Source organism: Chionomys nivalis, chromosome 16 (genome assembly GCF_950005125.1).
Source record: "Chionomys nivalis chromosome 16, mChiNiv1.1, whole genome shotgun sequence".
NCBI classification, from domain to species: domain Eukaryota; kingdom Metazoa; phylum Chordata; class Mammalia; order Rodentia; family Cricetidae; genus Chionomys; species Chionomys nivalis.
Genome location: NC_080101.1, coordinates 3,438,973 through 3,462,020, shown reverse-complemented (window position 1 = coordinate 3,462,020; position 23,048 = coordinate 3,438,973). Strand labels below are relative to the sequence as shown.

At 42.7% G+C, this 23,048-nt stretch overlaps 1 protein-coding gene across 1 annotated transcript in view; it reads left to right on the top strand.

Moving 5' to 3' along the window:
- The first annotated feature begins 2,489 nt into the window (after window positions 1-2,489).
- The window catches only part of Pip4p2 (phosphatidylinositol-4,5-bisphosphate 4-phosphatase 2), a 51,922-nt gene continuing 31,363 nt past the window's right edge, over window positions 2,490-23,048 (top strand). The window contains exon 1 of the mRNA XM_057791109.1: window positions 2,490-2,792. Within this exon, the coding sequence (XP_057647092.1) occupies window positions 2,687-2,792 (106 nt within the window). The 5' untranslated portion in view covers window positions 2,490-2,686. The remainder of the gene's footprint in view (window positions 2,793-23,048) is intronic.

Here is a 23,048-nt window from a genome sequence, read left to right as displayed (position 1 = left end):
TAAGCAGTAGAAGTCGGACTGGACTTAAGGTATACTCAACAAGAGGGAAATAAGGCTCGGTACTGGAAACTACCCTACTACCTGAGGCTAGCGAGTTCATGGACCTTAGTGGAGATCGTACATCTCCACTTTATTAGACCAGTATGATTTCAAGCTTCATTCCAAATAGTAATCCTTAATAACACATATGAAAGGAATTTTCAGTCCTCATCAAAGAAGCTTCCCTTACAGCCTACAGAGACCGACCACCACAGCAAATCACCAACGGTCACAATACAGAGAACTGATGGTGGGTGCCCAGCCCTGAGGGATACAACTACAACATAACTCCTGTACCCTGGGCTCAGGGAACATCTCAGAAGAGGAGGTAGGCAGAGTGCAAGACCCAGAGGACCAGTGAGATTATACATCTTAGAAATGACAGAGAACCTACACCCATGATACTTCAGCAATATGTCTGTCTAAACAAGATCCAATCAATGACACTAATAGATATATTAACATGGAAGGGTAAACCCCAGGGGGCCTTATTCCTAGACAAAGAACCACAGTCAATTCTGAGAGGGAGAATTAGTCTTCCCCAGGGATGAGCCACTGACTATATAATACCAATTGGTTGGCCCCCAAATCATGTACATTCAAACAGTAAACAGACTCAGCTAGTTGTATTTATAAGTTATGCTTATATGCAGTAATAATAATAAAAGAAAAAGGGGCCATGGATTTGAGATGAAGAGACGGAGAGTGTGGGAGGGACTTGAAGGAAAGAGAGAGGAAATGGTGTCATTACCATTTTAAAAAGGACCCTCACAGCCGGGCGGTGGTGGTTCAAGGCCAGCCTGGTCTACAAGAGCTAGTTCCAGGACAGGCACCAAAGCTACAGAGAAACCCTGTCTCGAAAAACCAAAAAAAAAAAAAAAAAAAAGGACCCTCACAAAAAGATATACGTCTTCTGACTGCATTTGTCAGCTGGGGATAGAGTAGGAGGACAATATAAATGCGAATATACGATTAAAATGGAGTTTGAGGTGGGTGGAGGTGGTGCATGCCTTTATTCCCAGCTCTCAGGAGGCAGAGGCAGGGGGATCTCTGTGTGTTTGAGGCCAACCTGGTCTACAGAGTAAGATCCAGGACAGCCAGAGCTGTTACACAGAGAAACCCTATTTCAAAAAATCAAAACAAAACAAAAAATGGTGTTTGAGAAACGACATGACAGAACATTAGACTTTTTGGTCATCTTTGTTCCACTGCAACCGAATACCTGCGACAATTAACTTACAAAATACACTTAAGTGTATTTCGCTCATTCTGGAAATTCAAATACAAGGCATTAATCGTCCTCTGGTGAAAAACGCTCTTTGAGAGTAATTGTCTATCATCACACAGGAATCAGAGTGTGGAGACCAGTAATTTATAACTCAGCAAGGCAATTTCTTTAAAGGGTACATGCAAAGACCCCACCTCCCAATACTGCTACTGTGGGGAACCCGGCATTTACATAGGAGCCTTGCTAGGACAATCCACACTAGGGTAAAGGTAGGGTCCTGTGGATTAGTTTTGTAATTTTCTTCAACTCAGTAGTCTTCAGACTCCAACTATGAAGTACTACCACTCATTGCAAGGGATATTTTTTTTCAGGGAGTGCTACGTCTTGAGTGTTCACATCCTAGGCTACTAGTGACCCATCTACGCCCATAGGGATTCCGTGCGTATTCCGTGCGCTGGAGTTACAGGTGTTTGTGAGCCACTTCATGTAGGTGCTGAGAACTGGATTTCTGTTCTAAGCAAGACGAGTGGGCACCTTAACCATCGAGCCATGTCTTCGGCCCAATGGCTTTAAAAAATTATCTTTCGTGAGAAAAAGATCGACTTGTCTTACATTATACATAAGCCTCATTATTGTAAAAAATAAAATCACAGTCTATTTTGTAAAACGGAAGTTGTGAAAGTCAACACCGATGATTAAAGTGCCAAAATCAAATGCCAGCACTCACACTGCTAAAAACTCATCAAGGAAAAGAGGAAATCCCAATGCGTGCGCACAAATCGTCCTTAGCCAACTGGACCGTGATTCATAACAAAGAAGAAACGTCCAAGGAGGAATTGGTACCCAAGAATAAACTTTCTTTACCCAACTGCAAAGTTTATCTGCAAAGTTAGGCCTTCCTCCTTCCTGGAGGAGCAGAACTTGATAGCTCTAATTTCCCTGTAATCAAGTACAGGCCTTTTCTTCTGGTGCCTTTCAAAGCTGCTCTTTATCCTTTCTCTTAGTTTAAAAGATTCCTCACTCTCTTTTGCCATTGGCCCCTCCTCGTGCTCACTTGACCTCTTCCCCTCCCCCATTTCCTAAACAGTCCTAATCTATTCCCCCTTTTCTCAGACTAGCTGGGTGCCCCTCCACCCCTTCCCTTCCTCCTCCTCCTCCTCCTCCTCCTGGGCTCTTTCTCTTCTCTCCCCTCCCCTCCCCCAGCTTGCTTCCCGGCGTGCTGCCCTTCCCCCCCACCCCGCCTCTCGGTCCCGCACCCTCCCCTCCCCCGCCTCCTGCCTTGTGACACATCCTGGGCCCTCCCGGAGGCCGTAGCCCGCGGCTCGGCGGCGGCAGCGCGGGCCACCACCACCTCCTCCCAAGCCGCAGCCCAGCTCAACCTGCGGCGGCCCTGCTTTTGCTGCTGCAGCTGCTGCAGTCATGGCTGCTGACGGAGTGGACGAGCGTTCGCCTCTGCTGTCAGCATCCCACTCGGGAAATGTCACTCCCACAGCCCCGCCGTACTTGCAAGAAAGCAGCCCAAGAGGTAAGGCCCGCATAGAGCTTTCTGCTTCTCACGGAAATGTCTGGAAGGAGGAATGCCGGGGAGCCCTAGCGCCGAGGCGGAGGAGAGCCTCTCACTTGGGCCGGGGGAGAAGGATGTTGCCTGCTGCCTTCCCAGGCGGTGCCTGCGTGCCCGAGAGCCCCTCTGCAGGGCTTCGCTACTGCTGCTGTGGAGAGTGTGTTTGAGCACTTCTTACCGGGTTTAGGATCTGACGTGAATTTCCCAAGCTCTGTGCTGCTCTTTCCAAAGCAGCCCCTAAGTGTAGCTGGGCGGTGGTTCAGATCTTCAGTCATTCACAACTGCTTTGGGTGGCTGAAAAACCCGGGGTACTGCTCACCTTGGCATCCGTCCTTGAGAGGACTAGAGCACCAAACATCTTTGTCTCCTACACTCACCCCAGAGCCCAGTGCAATCAGGGAAGTGCCTAACCAGGAGGGACAGAGTTAATCAATATTCGTAATATGTCTGAAATCCCTAAGCTTTGGGTAATAGTCCTGCCTCTAAGTGTTAGGAGTGTGTGTCACAGCCTCAGTGCTGAATGAAGAACTTGCAGATAAAGGGGAGGTGGCATATTTGTTATGCATATGTGGCTGAGGTTGAAATTAACTTCTAAAAAGTTACCCAAGTTTATACTGTCTATATTTTTATTTTTGTTTTCAGTGTAGAATAAACAAGAATTTGAGTAAATGGTATGGTGAAGGAAAAGAAGTCTGTTTACCAAAGGATTCGATTTTTTTTTTCAAATATCTGCCTTTGTTCAAAGCCTTTTGGGTGATTGCTACAGCAGTCTGGAAGGCAACCCTTGCAGAGGTCATCAAATATGGCACGTGCAAGCGTAGCTTACTTCCTCTTCCTCTTTTGGCTGAATGTGAATGCAATCTAAAAACACAAGGAGGCAGAAGTTAACGCTTTTGAAAGCATCAGCAGGTCATAGGTCTTGCCACACAACTTTCCCTAAGTTCACGTCTGAAACTGGAGAGACACTGAGCAGTTTGGAGTTGTCTGGCGTTTCTGTTTAACACTTTATAACTAGAATATCAGCTGTGTGGGTCGCAGTCCACCGGTAAACAGAAGCAGGACAAAGGAAAACTATGGCTAGCTGGAGGTGATTCACCGTGATTGTCAGCTTGCTTGCGAGGAAGGTGGCGAAGTCCATCAGAACTTGTAATGACCTGTCCTGTGTTTGTGATATGGAAATGTCTGCTTTACCACTACAGAACTCCCCACAGGAAACCTACGTGGTATACTTGTTGGTCAGAATTCACCAGACCCCAAGTTGGGGGATTCCCTTAGTGGGCCAGCTCAGTATTAATATTGTACTATCCAGCATTCATCCATTGGTTCCTTAATCAATGTTTCAATTTCATTAACTTAGTCATTTAAGACAAAATATTTGACAGTTTGTTAGGGGTCTGAGTTTGGACTTAAATAACTAAGGGAGAACATGTTTTCACACTTTCATGGAGTCAACTTTTCCTACTTTTAGTCAGTTCGTGGTTACAACAAACACAGGATTGATACTTATACGCACAGACCTGCATAGACTGTCATTGATTTCTATAGATTTCCTTCATTGATCAGTTTTCTCATACTTATAAATCAACCAATGAAAAGAAATAATTTCACTCTGGAGAACTTTTTAACAACCACTTTTTTTTAAAAAAATTATTTATTTATTTTGGTTGTTCGAGGCAGGGTTTCTCTGTAGCTTTGGAGCCTGTCCTAGAACTCTTTCTGTAGACCAGGCTGGCCTCTGCCTCCCGAGTGCTGGGATTAAAGGTGTGCACCACCAGCGCCTAGCCTTGGCAAGCACTTTTAAGGGTAGGTTTAATTAAAAAGCTCATTTGGTCTTATAGTAGAATAATGATTTTGGTGCTCATGAAGGAGACAGGTAGGATATTTAAAACACTAATATCATATGTGTAATTCTTATGAAGCGAGGAACATAAGTAAGAAATGAAGTCATTTTGTTTGCATCTTGACTGTATTTTTTCTTGATTAGTAACAAATAATTATTTGCACACATTCTAAATCTTGAACACCATCGGCATTCATTCATTCCACAGCTTCATTGGGTACCACAGTGCGCTCCATGCTATATGGCTCTGAGTAAGGCTGACCCAGAGTGTGCCTTCATGGAGCTCATACAGTGGGAGAAAAAAACACATCAACTTCTGGCTGTGGCAATTCAGAGTTTTAAGACTTCTGTTATCACCAGATTCTGTTAAGAGTTGCAAACAGAGCCGGGCAGTGGTGGCGCACACCTTTAATCCCAGCACTCGGGAGGCAGAGGCAGGAGGAATCTCTGTGAGTTCGAGACCAGCCTGGTCTATAAGAGCTAGGTCCAGGACAGGCTCCAAAACCACAGAGAAACCCTGTCTCGAAAAACCAAAAAAAAAAAAAAAAAAAGAGTTGCAAACAGTAAAATTCTTAGTTGGAATCCAGAGACTAAAAATTGAATGCACGTTTTGATGATTCACTTTACGATAGCATTTATAGTTATTCAGACTGCGCGTGTGTGCGGTATGTGTTTGTGTGTGTAAGTGCCGCACATCCACAGTCCATGTCATGTGGTTCTGACACTCTGCTCGTCAGTTTCGGAGACAGAGCTCTCACTGAGCCTGGAGCTCATTGGTTAAGGAAGACTAGCCGACTAACAAAGGCAAAGAGTGCTCTTGCTTCTGACTCCTCTTGACTGGGGTTACAGTGTGCACTCCTCCCCCCTGCTTTATGTGTGGGTCCTAGGGATCCAGTTTCAGGGCCTCTTTACCAGATTTACTGTCTTCCCACCCTAACTACTCAGCCGTATAGTAGGCTAAGAAATAGAAAAAGGAGGAGGAGGAGGAGGAAGAAGAAAAATCTTTATAAGGATTTCTAATATTTTCTAATCCCTTGCTTTTTGTCACTTCCTTTTAAAGATTTATTTATTTTTGTTTTATGTGTTCTTATGTGTATGTGTGTGTGAGTGTATGTGCACCATATCTGTGCAAGTGGTTGGTTGTAGACGGACACTGCTTGTTCATTTCCCGGCCACCCAGACCTGAATAATAACACAGAAACTATATTAATTACAACATTGTTTGGCCAATGACTCAGGTGTATTTCTAGCTATCTCTTACATCTTAAATTAACCTGTTTCTATTAATCTGTGTATTGCCACGAGGCTATGGCCTACTGGTAAGGTTTCAGCATCCTCCTTCAGCAGCTACATGACGTCTCCTTGACTCCACCTACTCTCTCTCTATATCTCTTCCAGCCTGGCTATATTCTGTCCTGCCATAGGCCAAAGTAGCTTTATTCATTAACCAATAAGAACAGCACATATAAGAAGGACCTCCCCCATCAGTTGACAATGCCAGAATAGAGTGGTGGATGCCCTGGAACTGGAATTCCAGTTGATTGTGTGTGGGTGGAAGTAACGAAACTTGGGTCCTCTGCACGAACAGGATGTGCTCTTGGCCACTGGGCCACTTCCTCAGCTCTTCCTTTCATCACTTTCTTTCCTTCTCTTCTTCCTCTTCTTCTTCCTCTTCTTTTTTAAGATTTGTTTATTATGTATACAATGTTCTATCTGCCTGTAAGCCTGCATGACAGAAGAGAACATCAGATCTCATTACAGATGGTTGAGAGCCACCATGTGGTTGCTGGGAATTGTGCTCAGGACCTCTGGAAGAGCAGCCAGTGCTCTTGACCTCTGAGCCATCTCTCCAGCCCTTCCTCACTTTCTAAGGGACATATATTTTAGTTCCTATGTTCAAAAAATAGTGCGTTTGGGGTTGAAAATTATGGTGTGTTTGTTTCTAGGTAGGCTGTTGATAATGCAGAGGAGGGCATTCATCATTAGGTTAAATTAGGTTTTGCCCAATAAGAAAAATCACATGTAGTTCTTGAAACTATGCACCTCGGTTTCTGAGCAGAAAGCTGGTGGCCTCCAGGGTCAGTACTGGATAGTCACAGAGTGTGACTCCTCTCCTGTCTACAATATTCCTTGCATATTCGCCAGCTTTTGCTCATGCATAGAAACTCAAGTCAAAGGCAACCTTAGTCTCATTTGAAAAGACAGAAGGAGCGCCGGGCGGTTGTGGCGCACGCCTTTAATCCCAGCACTCGGGAGGCAGAGGCAGGCGGATCTCTGTGAGTTTGAGTCTAGCCTGGTCTACAAGAGCTAGTTCCAGGACAGGAACCAAAAGCTACAGAAAAAACCTGTCTCGAAAATCCAAAAAAAAAAAAAAAAGAAAGAAAGAAAAAGAAAAAAAAATACAGAAGGAAAAAAATACCACAAACTTGAATAGTTTGGATAGATTAATTGATTCTCCTACAGATCTAATATTTCAGACACTAGATGGGAGAATGGAATAACGTTTACGTTTGCATCCTAGTTTGCTTCTCTGTTGATGGAATAAAACACCACGACCGAAAGAAATTTGGGAGAAAAGGGATATTTCTAGTTTACAAGGTGCAGCTTGAGGTAGGAACCAGGAGGCAGAGTCTGAAGCAGAGGCCATGGAGGAATGTTGCTCATTGACTTTTCATGGCTTGCTCAGCTTGCTTCCTTTTACAACCCAGAACCACCTGCCCAAAGGCCGCAATGCCTGCAGTGGGCTGAAGGCGGAGGCCGCTCGTTCATTTCCCGGCTGCCCAGACCCTAAATAATTACACAGAAATTGTACTAATTACAACACTGTTTGGCCAATAACTTGGGCTTCTTATGAACTAACCGATTTCAATTATTCTGTGTATCACCACAAGGCTTGTGGTTTACAGGATTTGTCTCCTTTGGTAGCTACATGGCATCTCTCTTACTCTGCCTTCTTTTCTCCTCTATCTCTGTTTGGAATTCCTGCCATTTTCTACCGAAGAAGCTCTTTTATTACCCAAAGGTAATAAACACATTCACAGCAAAGGGAAATTCCACATCAGTGGGCTGCTACTTCCCATATCAGTTATTAATTAGGGAAATGCCCAACAAACCTGGCCATAGGCCAGTCTTGGGGAGGCAGTTCCTCAGCTGAGGTTCCCTCTGCCAGGTCAAGCTGGCAGAAATGAATCAGTTCACTTTGCAAAATCTGTGAAAATGTTTTCAATTCCAGGTTGTCTAGTTGTGTAGGGTATGGACAATGGGAAGGGGACTTATGGCTTGAGGGTTCAGAAAGGGAGGCGATAGTTGGTTCTGTACAGAGGGACAGGTTCAGTAGGTCTGCTTCTTTCCTTTATTCCTGAACAAATCCTGCCATGCTACCCAAGCTGTGGTATGAAAGGGAAAACGGACTAGAGTTTCCTTTTCTCTTATGATGTGATGGAGGATAAATCGCAAATCGTTCACAGAAACACAAAATGCAATGGGGACATAGACCGTGTTAGAAACATGTCTAGGTCCTTTACCACATGTGTTGTGCTTTAGCTTGGTTAAGGGAGACTTGGAAAGGCTTTCCTGAACCTTGCTTGGGATCTAAAGGTGGAACAGAGGTAATCTAGATGAAAAGCAGAACTGGGGAGGGCAAATCCAAGTGGGGAAGGAAGTTCAGTGTTGGAAGTGGAGATAGATGTAGGGCACATGCTGTAAAATGAGCTTAGAGAGGAAGGTGTGGTTGACATTTTCCATAGACTCTCTCTCCTCCTTTTAACTTTGTTTTCAAATATCCAAGCCCTGTAGAGTCTCTCTGCTTCGCTGTGGGCTGACCCTCTGACTTGTTTTTGACCTCCAGAATAAGGTAGAAGATTTGCTGAATGAGTTTAGATGTTAAATGAGAAGAGATTATACAGTTTTTGCTTTGGATATTGCAGAAATATACCATGGGGAAAAGTAACTTGTCATGTAAGAAATGGGATATCTAAACCGGGCGGTGGTGGTACACGCCTTTAATCCCAGCACTTGGGAGGCAGAGGCAGGAGGATCTCTGTGAGTTCGAGACCAGCCTGGTCTACAAGAGCTAGTTCCAGGACAGGCTCCAAAACCACAGAGAAACCCTGTCTCGAAAAAACCAAAAAAAAAAAAAAAAAAAAAAAAAGAAAAAAAAGAAAAAAAAAAGAAATGGAATGTCTAGAGATAGTCATGAGTAGAGAGCTGAAACCATGTAGAAAGGCTGCATAGAAGAAATATGTCTGAACAGCCCTTAGACATGCAAGCGAGTATCTTGGATACACCAAAGAGATGGGTCTTCAAATGCCACCAACCCAAGCCAAATTATCAATCCACCTAAGAGATGGTAAGAAACAGCAACCCAACGTGATGCTGACCAAGTCACAGAATTGTTGGCACTAATCTTTTTTGTTCTTGTTTAAGATGCTATAATTTTGAGTGATCTGTTTTTCTGCACCAAGGGACCTTACAAAGGATATGAGTTGATTCCAGGGCAATATAGGTCATGGGAAAGAAATTTTGTTTAAACAAAAAGCAACTGTGTCAATCATTATTATAAATCACTCTACAGAAGAAATGAATTAAATGATCTACCAGAGCACATAAGGATAACTGCCTTACTGAACTGCAGCAGTAATTCAGGCAAATTTGATTTTGGTTGTTTTAGAAATAGAAAGCCCGGCAATGAGGTTTAGGAGGGAGGCTAGAGCCAAGCATTGGGGCACAGACCTGTTATCCCAGCCACTCAGGAGAATTGCAACATTGGGGCTACCCAAATCAGTTAAATCAAATTAGACTGATTTGTCTCAAAATATTTTGTCTCAAAAATATATTGTCTCAAAATAATTTAAAAAAATATCAACAGTGAAAAAGAGATGGAAATCAAGCCCAGTGGCAGAGCATTTGAGTAGCAGACAAAAGTCCATAGGTTTAATTCCCAGGCCTGTCAAAGGCCAAAGCAAATCAAAGACTATATTGAATCAAACTTGTTGATGGATAGCTCATGGGGGTGATGGCAAAGATTTCCAAGAATTCTGCTTCTACAACTCTATGGTTTATTGCTTGCACTAAAACAGAGAACACCAGAGGCCATTCTTTGGAGAAGACAGATCCCAAACTTGGCTTTAGATGTGAGGTATTTTGGATGCTTCCAATTATCTAAAAAGAGATGAGATGACTTTATCTACAGGATCTATGAACCTTAAAACTTGAATGTTTACAACTCTAGTTGGTGGTGTGTGGGGACCTAAAAATGAGGCATACTGAAGTCTCCAGCGATAGTCAGCTTTATCCAGAGCATCCAGCAATCTATACTCTGGGGATGAAGGGAAATGGTGATGCTCGCCTTGATCTCAGCACTGGGGAGGCAAAGGCAGGAGGATCTTGGAGTCTGAGACTAGCACGGTCTTCAGATTGAGTTCAGGACAGCCAGGGCTCTTACACAGAGAAACCCTGTATCAAAGAACAAACAAACAGAAAACAACAACAACAACAACAAAAATCACACAAGTAAAGCGTTCAATGGCAAGAATAGCCCACACATGGCAAAACATGTTTTTCTGTAGAGACATATGAATAACAACAGCTGCAGTCAGCTCACTCCTATCTGATACCCTGGGAGGGGCCCAAAAGCACATTCCAAGAACTGAAGAAACTGAGATCACAAGACTTTTTTTTTTCTCTTGGAGCCTTCTCACAAGTGCTCAGATTTTCCCTCACAGGCGCCATTCCTGAGCTGAGGTCTGACAGTTGAGGCCATGGTTTCAGTGATACAATGGAAGGTTTATTAATCTCTCTAGTGAGATAAGACCACGAGCACCGTCTTGAACCAAGTTTGAAGCTAGTTTTCATTAAATACTGACCAGGATGGTGGACTCTGGCCGTGTCCACTCCAGGGTTCCCAGAAAATGGCGAAGAGTCACATTTCAGAGGCTTGGAAAGACAAGCACGTAAGGCATATATCTCCCACCAGATCCAATGAGGGCAAGCATATGCCTGTCATACTTCCTGCTGAATACCTCCTGTCTACATGCGATCAAGCATGTCTGGTGTAGTTGGGTCAAACAAACTTGTTTAGGGGATTGAAAACATGTGATTGGTTGTCTTATGTAAAATAGCTCCCATCATCTCAGGAAGTACCATCCTTGGGCAAGCTCACTGGTTAGAGACATTTTTGGGTTATGAGTCTGTAGCTCTCACAAGTTGTCATTTTTTATGCACTACTGTGATCTTTTGGAAATACTGCTTGGTTTAGAACTATGTCTTTAGTAACCCTCTTATGGCTTATCCTCAGAGACATCTGAATTTGGAGATTGTGCCTTAGTTAAAACTGGATGTGTAATCTTGGTCCTTTCTGCACTGCATTTTCCCGTATTTCAGTAGACTGAGTGATAGTCTTTAGATGTTTTTGTCAGTCGTAGATTTCTGAATATCCCTGCACTCGAGGAGCCGAGACTGGTTATGTGTTGGTAAGAAGAAATGATTTCGACACAAGGATCTTTTCTGCACACAACCCTGGTGAAGTTTATTTAAATGTCCATGTTATTAGCCAATGATTCTGAGACCCACCAGAAGTCACATTGTCGTGATGAGCAGGAAGTGTGACATGTACTGTAGAGAGGTACCAGGATGCTTCTTCAGTGTTCTGGCAGGGCACATACCTGTGGTGCTGAACTGATAGGGTCTGGATGAACATGAAAGCTTGATTTTAGTGTTAGTATGATCAACTTACTCCATTTAAGGAATGTCTTCCATATTGTCCCTTACGTCATACTTTGCTTCACTGAGGTCAAATCTTCCTTAAGGATGAAGTGTCTCTGCTTCTGTCACTCCAGTGGAATGCCAAGCCCATTTCCTGTTGGAATCCTTTCCCCTTGTTCTCTAAGCACTGGCCTTCAAGGTTCTTTTATTCTGTTTTTTTTTTTTTTTTTTAATAATTCTCGCATTTCACTCAGGTTCTTTTCAGCGTCTTTAAAATGTTAAATCATGGCCCCCTCCTGCTCCTGTCCATTCCGCCTTCCTTTCAAATATTTAAGTGCCTATTTTGCTATTCATATGCGGAAGAACTTCCATTCATTTGAGCTATGTACTGCAAGCCCTGTAATTTCAGAATAATAAGGAAGGAACAAAAGATGGAAAGTATTTCAGATGGGCGATCAGGAAAGACATTTCAGAGGTAACAATCAGAGTCCTGAAAAATGAGTCAGAATCAGCCCTTGAAATTTTAGGGTCATGAAGAGTTTTCTACCCAGTGGGACAGCAAATGTAATAGCTGCAGTTTTGCAGAGCTGGGGATACTATAGGCTAGAGCGTGGAGATTGGGGAAGAGCAATAGAAGAGATTACAGCTATAGGCTGAGAGAGACCAGGAGGCAGGAGACTGCATGGGTTACGGTCCAGAGAATTACACAATGAAGCTAATGAGAGTAAAGGAGAGACCTAAAACTTTCACTTTTAAAGACTGTCCCTATTTGCATATGAAAAATGAGTACTTAGAGAAGATGAGAAGAAACTAATAAGATGTTATCAGTTGTGGAGTGATTTTATGAACTGCGGCGGGAGTGAGGAAAATTGAAAATACTGAAATGAGGTTGAATTCAGTATCCATTATTAACTCATGTTTCGTTGGAGACAGGTCTCACTAGATAGTGCAGGCTATCTTGGAGCTCCTCCTTTTCCTGCCTCAGCCTCCACACCTGCCTCAGGAGCTATCGAGCCCCGGGCGCTGGCACTTGGTAAAGGTGTCAGTGGATGGAGCCGATGGAGAGTGGTGCTGCGGAAGAGAGCTAGCACAGTAGAAGGTCGTGACTGTCTTCTGGGGTAGTCGTTCCTGGGAATTGATCAGGGAACTTCTCCATATGAAAACTGTGATCCTACTCTGGGAGCGTAGGCAGTTCTGGAGAAGACTTGGGCTTAGCTCTTTTGCTCTTTTTCATAATCACTGAGAGTGTCTTATAGAACATTCTTAGTTCTCGGTATAGACACTTTGCTAAGCTCAGCATAAGTTGGATTTGTGACCAATCTCTAATGAGGACAAATGTCATAAAATCTCTAAGACATGCTTCAATATAGGATGCTCCAAGTGGAAGCCAGAGAGTTTGTATGATTGAGTCCAAAAGTCAAATGATCGTCCTATCTGCCAACTTATTGTTGAAGCAATTATAAATCACCTGGGTTCAAACTGGAGGAGCTTCATCTTTTCATGCTAAGAGTGACGGGTAACTCATAGCCTTGTTACCAAACCCCCATGACATACATGCAGAACGGAATGTTAAGCAACTGGAAAATGAAGACATTTTTGTTTTGTTTTTCAAGACAGGATTTCTCTGTCTAACATCCCTCCCTGTCCTGGACCATGCTTCGTAGACCAGGCTGGCCTCCAACTCCGAGATCCCCCTCCCTGCCTCTGCCTTCTGTGCTGGGATCACCACACCTGGCTTGCAGCTGGATGTGTAAATGAGGCATGTGTATATACCATTAGAATACTAGTGGGGAAAGATTGCCAGAATATACTGTAAGGTCAAAAAACACATGATGAAGAAAATGTAAGGCATATTCTATACAATAGCCTAGGGAAACAAGGGAAGGGTTTAAGAGGTGTGGCCCCTGTGATCTCCATGAGAAGCCTCTCATACCAGTATAATAAATAACATTGATATGATTTCATACAGTTTTCTTTTTCTCAAAATAAAAGTTATGGCAATATAAAAATTATAAAAATATAAAAATTTTCATGGCAAGAAAAACCCATCATCACTTATAAGCACATGATAATACATGATAATACTGACTCTCAGCATCAGAGGGAAACTTCATCACTGTAACTTAACAGACATTAACTTTAAGGTTTTTGCACTATTCCCCCATCATATGAATTATAACAAGTTCAGAAGCTCATGAAGTTTTCCCTTCTCGTCTTCTCCAGGTTGAGATTTACATTTTCCTTCCTGCAGATAGACAAATGGGAAGGCAACTTTGGAACTATTAAAACTAAACCTGCAGCTTCCCAGGTTTCTGTTTTGTGAATACATGTTCAGAGGATACGTGTCCCCTCGGCAGTGTGTGTCCAGTTTGTATTATAACACGTGGGTGTGATCCTACAGAGACAAGGCAGGGACGCAGGAGCCCTGTGTCTGCCATCTCCTGCATGTGACCTACATCTTCCCATCGAGACACTCAGCCACCAGTCTCCATCCCTAACGTGTATCGTCGTGTGAATAAATGGATGCCAGACTGAGGTGTTGTGTTGACACTGGCTTCTCTAGGGCAGTGAAGCTATAGGGAGTGAGAGGAGTGTGAGAGCAAAAGGCAGTGTGATCCAGTGGAACCTGTGGTCACATTGGTTGCTTCCCCAGAAATGTCCACAGGGCGGAGGAAGGCACTCCGAGGCTGTCACTGCTACCGTCAGTAGTGAAGAACTGCCACTTTAATTGCTTCATTTCTTTGGCAATTTTTATATTTGGAAATGAAATTTAGTTAATCCATTAGCTAAACATGAGATTTGCTCACTAATATGTTTTTGCAATTACCGTATGCCTAAACAATAAATATTGATCCTGAGGGTCTTATCAGCTCTCATGTGTCCATCTGATTTTTCTAAGATGTCTCAAATTCTAAAGTTATCTAATTATTGATTTTTTTAAAATCTAAAACTGGTTAACCATTGATTCACTTAAAATTCATGAAAGGTAATAATTCATAATTAGAAAAATGCAGAGTAATATATTAGTTTATATATTCATACTTTCTAATACCATGAGATCCTAATAGAATGCCATCTTTAAGCAAGCAAAACCAGTTTGGCTGTTTCCTTTTCTTACATACTTACTTTATATCTCCCCCTCCCCATATCCTCTCTTGGTCTAACAAGTCTGTAAACAAACCTGGGATAAGTAGACTTTATTAGTAGTGACTTGTGAACGCCTGTGGTTAGTTAATATATATACCTAGTGTGGCAGGTTTCTACTGCTGTGAAGAGACCATTACCATGTTAGCTCTTATAAAGGAAAACATTTAATTGTGGTGTCTTTCAGTTCAGAGGCTTAGTCCATTGTCATCATGGCAGGACACGATAGCTTGCAGGCAGACATGGTGCTGTAGAAGGAGCCAAGAGTTCTAATCTTGATCTGCAGGCAACAGGAAGTGGTCTGTCCACACTGGGTGTAGCTTGAGCCAAGGAGACCTTTGAGGTCTCCCACCCACACAGTGACAAATTCCCTACTCCAACAAGGCCGCACCTTCTCAGAGTGCCACTCCCTTTGGGACCCGTTCTCTTTAGAACGACCTCGTCCAGTTATATACAAAGGCCTGTCATACTTTCTCTTGGAAAATGCAGTTTGTGATCTTCAGTGAAATGCAGTCGGTGAGAAAAACAACAGCAGAGGAGCCTTCACCTGCTTAGGCTGTAAGAGAAATTTCTTTTGTTGGTCACGGAAGTAATTATTTGTTATGTACAAAAAAGGAGCATCTTTGGATTTTTTTGAGACCTGTATCTGAAAGCAATATTACAAATGTCAAACCGAGAATGGAGTCATACAAATAATCACTGTGATTTTGTATTAATCAATGCCAGAAAATTTTGTATCTGGAAATCATTGAAAAGTAAGATAAAAATAAACCATACGCCATTACACCCTGGAAGCAGTAGCAGTGCCCAGGTGAAAGGCCTTACTCAGGGCAGGCCTTGCTGGCCTTACAAGGGAAGGAGAGGTCAGAGAAGAAGCCTGTCCTCTAGGAGTTGGTCATTGCAGGTCATTAACTGTTTCTTGCCAGGATCTCCAGTTATGTGGCCGTTCTTTGACATAGTCTGTATATCGGTCTGAGGCCCTGTGCTAGACAGATGATAAGGGTTGATAGAGAAATTTGATATTCATTGTTGACTGATGGAAATACCTGACTTGTTGGTGCCTCGTGGTCTACCCTGGCATTGTGTGAGCACCTGTACGGAGGACTAAGCACTGGCATGTAAACTGTGGGTCTCAAGCTGATATTGCGGTCACACATAAGGTGTGGCTGTTTTTCTAGAGATGTTGATTGGAGGAAGACATTGATGGTAAAATTATATGGAAGTGTTACAGCAGTTAAAGAAATAAATAAGTTTTGCTCAAGGATTGGACCCACATCCTTTCCCCCTTCACTTATAACCCTGGCACATACTCTGCCTTCATCAGAGTTTTCTTTGTTAAAAAAATTATATTTCTGTTATCATACAAAGTAATGTTTGTCATTGTGGCATCGTTACACATATATAATCATGCTTTGCTCTTGTTTGTTTTCTTACTGCCTTCAGCCAGCCTTCTTTCCCCAAGTGCTTTTTTTTTTGGTTTTTCGAGACAGGGTTTCTCTGTGGTTTTGGAGCCAGTCCTGGAACTAGCTCTTGTAGACCAGGCTGGTCTCGAACTCACAGATATCCGCCTGCCTCTGCCTCCCAAGTGCTGGGATTCCCCAAGTGCTTTAATGACACATACGTTCTATTAGCTTCTCTTGATCTCTTACCTTCTCCATTTAGACCTCCTCTACCTCTTCCGTAGGCCTGTTTCTGTCCCCAGCTCATGTGTGTGTGTAGTTATATATGTATAGACACACATATATTTAAAAGCTAGATTCTGTAACTGAGAGAACATGACATTTGTCTTTCTGAATCTGCTTTATGTCACTCAACATAATGATCTCTAATACAACCCATCATTTTGCAAATGCCATAATTTCATTTGCTTTATGGCTACAAAAATTTTGTTTTGTACATGTGCATTTTCTTTATTCATTCTTCTATTCAAGGACATCTAGACTGATTCTGTATCATATCCGGGATACTGTGAACATTACAGCCGTAAACATGGATATCCAAGTACCTCTTGGTACTAAGCTGACTTAGGATCGTCAGGTACATACCCAGGAGCTGAGTAGCTGGGCCATACAGCCATTTTAGTTTTAGTTTTTAAGAACCAAACTGATTTCCACAGTGGCTGCACCCGTTAGTGATATTCCCACCAACAGTGAACGAGGTTTCTCTTTCTCCAGATCCTCACCAGCCTTGCTGTTCTTTGCTTCCTTCCTTCCTTCCTTCCTTCCTTCCTTCCTTCCTTCCTTCCTTCCTTCCTTCCTCCCTCCCTCCCTCCCTCCCTCCCTCCCTCCCTAGCTCCCTCCCTCCCTCCCCCCTTCCTTCTTTCCTTTCTTTCATATTTTTATTTCATCACCACCTTTCAACTTTCAAGCCTACTGTAATGGTTTTCACGCCTTCTATTCTTACAAAAATGCGGTATTGCTTTCTGTGAAAATTCCAGAAATTTCCATTAAGCCTTCTTCATGAGCCAGAGAAAAACGTTGACAATTAAGTGGTTGTCAAGATGTTTGATTAAATTTTGTTTTCAAGAATTAGTAAAATACCTTTAGAATGGGTGCCAAAGTTGGAGCCCCTGTGATCTGTGTCCAATAAAGGCTCCACTATCACTTGAAGGCCATTTTGAGTCTGTTCACAGTGAACATTATCTAAAAGTGAGATTAATTGCATTTTCTTTCCTCAGTAAACAGACTGGTTACTTTAGCTTTCTTTGCAGAAGTTTGTAGGGAGACTCACAGCGTATAGACGAAGGCCGGTGCTCCCTCTCAAGCTCGCGTCTCCCTGCCCACGCAGATGCTCTGGTTCTGTGAACCCGCTCTTACTGGACACTGGCTGAAGGACTGTGGTTCTGCGGTGGCCACTCAGGTTACATTGCTGGTTAAAATACCTAGACTTCCTTTTCTATACAGCCAAGCAAAATTTTTGCAGGTTACCTAGCCTGTTCAACCCAAGCCTAATCTCAGTTACTCATTGCCAAAGGTCCCTGTGAGTCAGTATTTGAGAACGCAATGGCGTAGGAATAGCGTTGAGTTCTGCTAGTGTACTAGTTACTCTAACAGTCCGGTCTCCCTACTGAACCAGACATCCCATTTCCGAGGGTTACTGTTAACTGTCAACTTTATGAAATCTAGAATCACCTCTAACACTCTGGACATGGCCCAGGGGATTATTTTGCTATCGTGAATTAAAGTAGGAAGACCCACCCACTGTGGGTGGCACCGTGGTCTGGATAGACCCTGACTTTCTCCATGGGGAAAAGGAACTGAGCTGCAGGACTGATTCATTGTTCTCTGATTCCTGATGTTGATGCTATGTAACCAGCTGCTTCAACGCCTGCTGTCGGTTCTTCCCTTCCACAGCTGTTGCTATTCTTGAACTTACAGTCAGAATAATAACCCTTTTCCTCTTACGGTGCTTTCACCACAGCACAGAGCTAAGACATATTCTAGGTGCATTGTACCATGTAATGTTTGAATGTTTTTCTGTATTGAAGAGCAAATGCAGGAGGATGCTTGATCTTTATAAATAATGTTATATTTGTTTGTTTATCTGTCTTATCTATCTTCATCTATCTATCATCTATATTTAGCTATCTGTCTGCCTGTCTATCATCTATCTATCTATCTGTCTGTCTGTCTGTCTGTCTGTCTGTCTATCTATCTGTCTATCTGTCTATCTGTCTATCTGTCTATCTATCATCTATATTTATTTATCTACCTACCTACCTATCTATCTGTCTGTCTGTCTATTCAATGTAGGGTTTCTCTGTGTAGCAGCCCTGGCTGTCCCAGAACTTGCTCTGTGGATCAGGCCAGCCTCGGACTCACAGAGATCCACCTGCCTCTGCCTCCGGAGTGCTGGGTTTTAAGACACATGCCACCACTGCCTGGCAAATGATTTTTGATGTTATAGTGAAGGGAGCATGCTGTGAGCCCTCTTAGGAGATGTAGTGATGCACAGCTTTTTTTTTTTTTAAGACAATGTTTCTTTTTTTTTTAATATTTATTTATTTATTATGTATACAATATTCTGTCTGTGTGTATGCCTGAAGGCCAGAAGAGGGCGCCAGACCTCTTTACAGATGGTTGTGAGCCACCATGTGGTTGCTGGGAATTGAACTCAGGACCTTTGGAAGAGCAGGCAATGCTCTTAACCACTGAGCCATCTCTCCAGCCCAATGCACAGCTTTAAGAATACTTACGTGTACAGCTTTCCTGTGAGAAATCCACTCTAATGTCCTCAACTCTCCAAATCTGTGGTTGCTTCTTCAGAATCATAGTAGGAATATTTTGGAATCATATCAACAGCAAAGTAAACTCTTAGAGCCAATTCTAGTGATACACATACATAAATATATATATTTAAAATTGAAAATAAATTCTTTTTCTTACAGTATGTTCTGATCACAGTTTTCCCTCATCCCAGATCCTCTCCACTTCTCCACCACTCAACTCCACAATGTATCTTTCTCTCTTTAGAAAACAGGCAGCAAAACAAATAAAAACCAAACATACCAGAATAAAAAACAACCAAAACAAAGGACAACAAATGAGTGAACACACACATGTGTGCGCACCGTAAAAGCACAAATTTGGAAACCAGAAGGTACAAACAAAAGGCCAAGAAGACAATAAAATACCCAAACAAAATCACATGAGACCAAAAGTCTACAGAAATAATATTGAGTTTATTTTGTATTGGCCAGCTACTGCTGGGGCCTGCCTTTGAGTGTGGTTAATTTACTCAGTGAAACTCCATTGGAGTAAACTAAATTTTTCTTTGCAGGTGGTTGTCAGTTGGAGAGAACTTCTCGGTGAGGGGTGGGAGTTATATCTGCTTCCCCCTCTCAGTTCTGGGAACCCATCTGGGTTGAACTTACGCAGGCCCTGTACATGCTGCCACAGTCTCTGTGAGCTCATATGTATCTCACTAATTCTAACTTTAAAGCAAGGAGCTAGCCTAGAAAATCTGGCTCAGTTCAGCATTATGTTTTATCTTTTGCTTATTCCTTGAAGAGCTATTCAAAAAATATTTTTAGGCTTGAGGTGATACATATTATCCGAAATCTTGCAGTTCTTTTAATGCATAAGTCAATTCTGTTTCAGAGTTTGTATTTGTTTATTAAATTATTTTTAAGACTCATTTAATTTTATTGTATGTACATCAATGTTTTGCAATATGTACATACATATATGTGTGTGTACTCGTGTGTGTGTGTGTGTGTTGCCTCTGGAGGCCAGAAGAAGGTGTCATCCCCAGAACTTGAGTAACAAATGCTTGTGAGCCACTGTGTTGATGCTGAAAACTAAACCTGGTGGTCCATCTGCAAGAGCAGCAGTGCTCTCAGTAAGAGACACCGCTCCAGCCCTGATTTCGTTCTTTCAAAGCATCCTGAGATTTTGCCCTCATCCTGGATCCTGAGGCAATAAGGGGTCTTAGTGGTTGATCACAGGGAAAATGTCCAGCCACGTCTTTGTAGGCTACTGCCTCAAGGAAGGAATTTATAAAGGGAAGGCTGTCTACACAGATAAGGAGAAAGCTATTTTGTACTTGTGAGAGTCTTAGGGTAAGGGTTGTAATCTCAGCTCTGCTTGCATACATTCCAAGTCCCAGAATCCCACTCCCTTGTAACCAGCACTCTTCCTGGCCATCTGTGGCAGATTCAGGCTGACGTGGTCTTCCATCACCACAGCTAAATTCTGTGTTTGGTTTCTTTTTTTTCTTTTCTTTTCTTTTTTTAAATATTTATTTATTATGTATACAATATTCTGTCTGTGTGTATGCCTGAAGGCCAGAAGAGGGCACCGGACCTCAATACAGATGGTTGTGAGCCACCATGTGGTTGCTGGGAATTGAACTCAGGCCTTTGGAAGAGCAGGCAATGCTCTTAACCTCTGAGCCATCTCTCCAGCCCCTGTGTTTGGTTTCTAATAACAACTTCAAACTTGCTTGCTTGTTTTCTTTATTTTCTTTCTTTCTTTCTTTCTTTCTTTCTTTATTTATTTATTTATTTATTTATTTATTTATTTATTTATTTATTTTTATTTGAGACAGGGTTTCTCTCTGTTGCCCTGCCTGTCCTGGAATTCATTCTGTAGACCAGACTGGTCTTGAACTCAGAGAACCAGCCACCCGCCTCTGCCTCCCAAGTGCTAGACTTGAAGGTGTGCGCCACCACCGCCCAGCCCCAGGAATCCGTTGAAATGACACAGTTTCTTTGGTTTCTGAGAAGGGGAGGAACAGGAGTGGCCGTTCCTCTTCTCTGCACTGAGCCGTGTTGGAAAGAGTTGCCACCACAAGCAGACGTCCCACAACAGCTGAGTGACTCTCTTTAACCCACATTCTCCCGAGGACTGCGAGGAATGCCGGGGAGAATAGCGCAGGCCTCCCGCTCAGGCAGCTCCTTCTATAGTGGGATCCTAGCCCAAAGATTTTACTCTGATGTCCTTTTTCTGTTAATGCTGCATTTTCGTCAGGGGCCTGGAGGGTTGGTTACAGCAAGCGTCTGAGTGAAGTCAGTGAGTTCGGTGGGCAGGCTCTGAGGAGGCCTGCAGAGGAGCGGTTGAGACGCTGCAGGTCAGACAGACAGCGAGACAAAGCCAACCTTTAAAATGCAGAGAGATGAAGCTCTAAACAGAGAGTGCGGATTAATACGCTGGGATGAATTAGCTGGCAGAGAATCGATGAACGACGCTGATGCCCGTGACGGGAAACTGTAATCTGATCACCCGTGGGTCTGCAGGGTGGTTCCGCTTCCTCCTGCCTGTTTCAGGAGCAGCACGATTCGTGTCTGTCCTTTGATCCCAGGAATCCCGGTTTTGCTATGAAGTTTTTATTGCCATGAAATGATTGCTCCATACTGTTCGATTTTCAGCAGCTCTTTCATCTTTTTATTTATCCAGTGAAGCTCAGCTCTGATTCTTCAGAAGCCTTCACTCATAGGTTCTTGCCTGCTTCCATCACCCCCTTTTCTTTACATCTTTCCCCCACATACAGTCTTTGCCTATTGAACCGTGACTGTGTTCCGAGAGTGGAGGATCTCCACATCCTGCAGTGGTCAGCATCTCTAGGCTTTGGCTTCTTTTAAGAGGAAACCTTAGACTTCATAGATTGATTTCAATTCTGATATGGCGTAGTCCTGAAGATTTGACAGGGCTGTCTAGAATTAAGGATACATACATAGCAAGAAATACTCTTTCATCTAATATAACCTTACAGAGGAAATACTCATTGTTCAAGTGTCTACCAATACTCTTAAAAATAGTTTTTGACTTAATAATGAGCAGCAATTCTGAGATCACTGTAGCTTTTGTCTAGAAATTTCCCTGAGCTACGAGTGGTTTCTTGGCTGTTTATTAAACAGTGATAATAGATGATGTGAGAAATCTAAATCATAATTATTGTGGGAATAACTGTCTAAATTTCCAAAACTGCAGGTCTCTTACGGGAGAGCAGTGGGTGAAGTTTTCCTCGGGGGTAAATTCTGAGTGAGAGCCTCTAAGAGTACAAGAAGTGTTCTAAATGGCCTTAGGACTAGAATGATGGGCAGACAATTGGAATGAAAGGCCGAGAAGTGTATGTATGGTAGCTTTAGAATGAACTAACAAGTTGGCTATAGCTTTGTGGAAAAATCTGGATACCTTTTGCTGTTAAACTGACATTATAACTGCCCTAGCCATCAATACTATCAGAACCCCAGAAGGATAAATAAAGTGTATCTGAGTACAGACCAAGTAGTTTCTGAATCTATTAAAAATGAGTCCATATACAGTTAGTCATACCCAGCTTTCCATAGCATTGGAGGCAGAAATATTTAGAACAGCATTCTTACTATCTAAGCCAGGCCCATAAGGTGAATTTTTCTTTTTCTATGGAAGAGGGACATGGAAAAGACTGACCTTATTTTGTCTAGGAAAAAGTGGTGCAATCCATTCTCCAAGGTCCTGCTGTTTTTCCACGGTATGGACTAGGTCCTGGCAGCAGGTGTTGCACTGGGGCATCTCGCCCAGTGGTCAGCGCCTTCGTAATCCAGGTGGGGACATCATTGTGTCACGTAATCTTCTTTGGGGACCTTGGGTTACTGCTAGGATCTTGGAGTCTCTGTCTAATAAGCTTTAAAATCATTATTTTAAATGCCATATACTGCAGATTTCTGAAGTATGAGGGGTGCATAGATATGTCTGATTAGACAAACTTTGTTTCTCATTACTTGTTTTAAGTTTGACTTTGAAAACATATACAGGAAACTAAGTAAGGCTTATTCCTGTAACTAATCATATCAGTACTTTAAGGATGACTGACTCCTATTTCCTAACAGTCCATAATAAGTTAGCAGCTTTCACAAGACTAGAACTCCATACTCTGTAATAATGTTGAATTAAAGCTAATAAAGAAACTGAATTAATCATTCTGAGAGAAAACATAGAACAAGTTCATATCTAGCTGTGAATGCTGTCTCCTGCAAAGGCAAGGAATGGGTCCCAGGGTGAAATGGGAACAGGAGGGAGTCGAGCTAGCATTGCCTTAGGGCAAACTGAGAC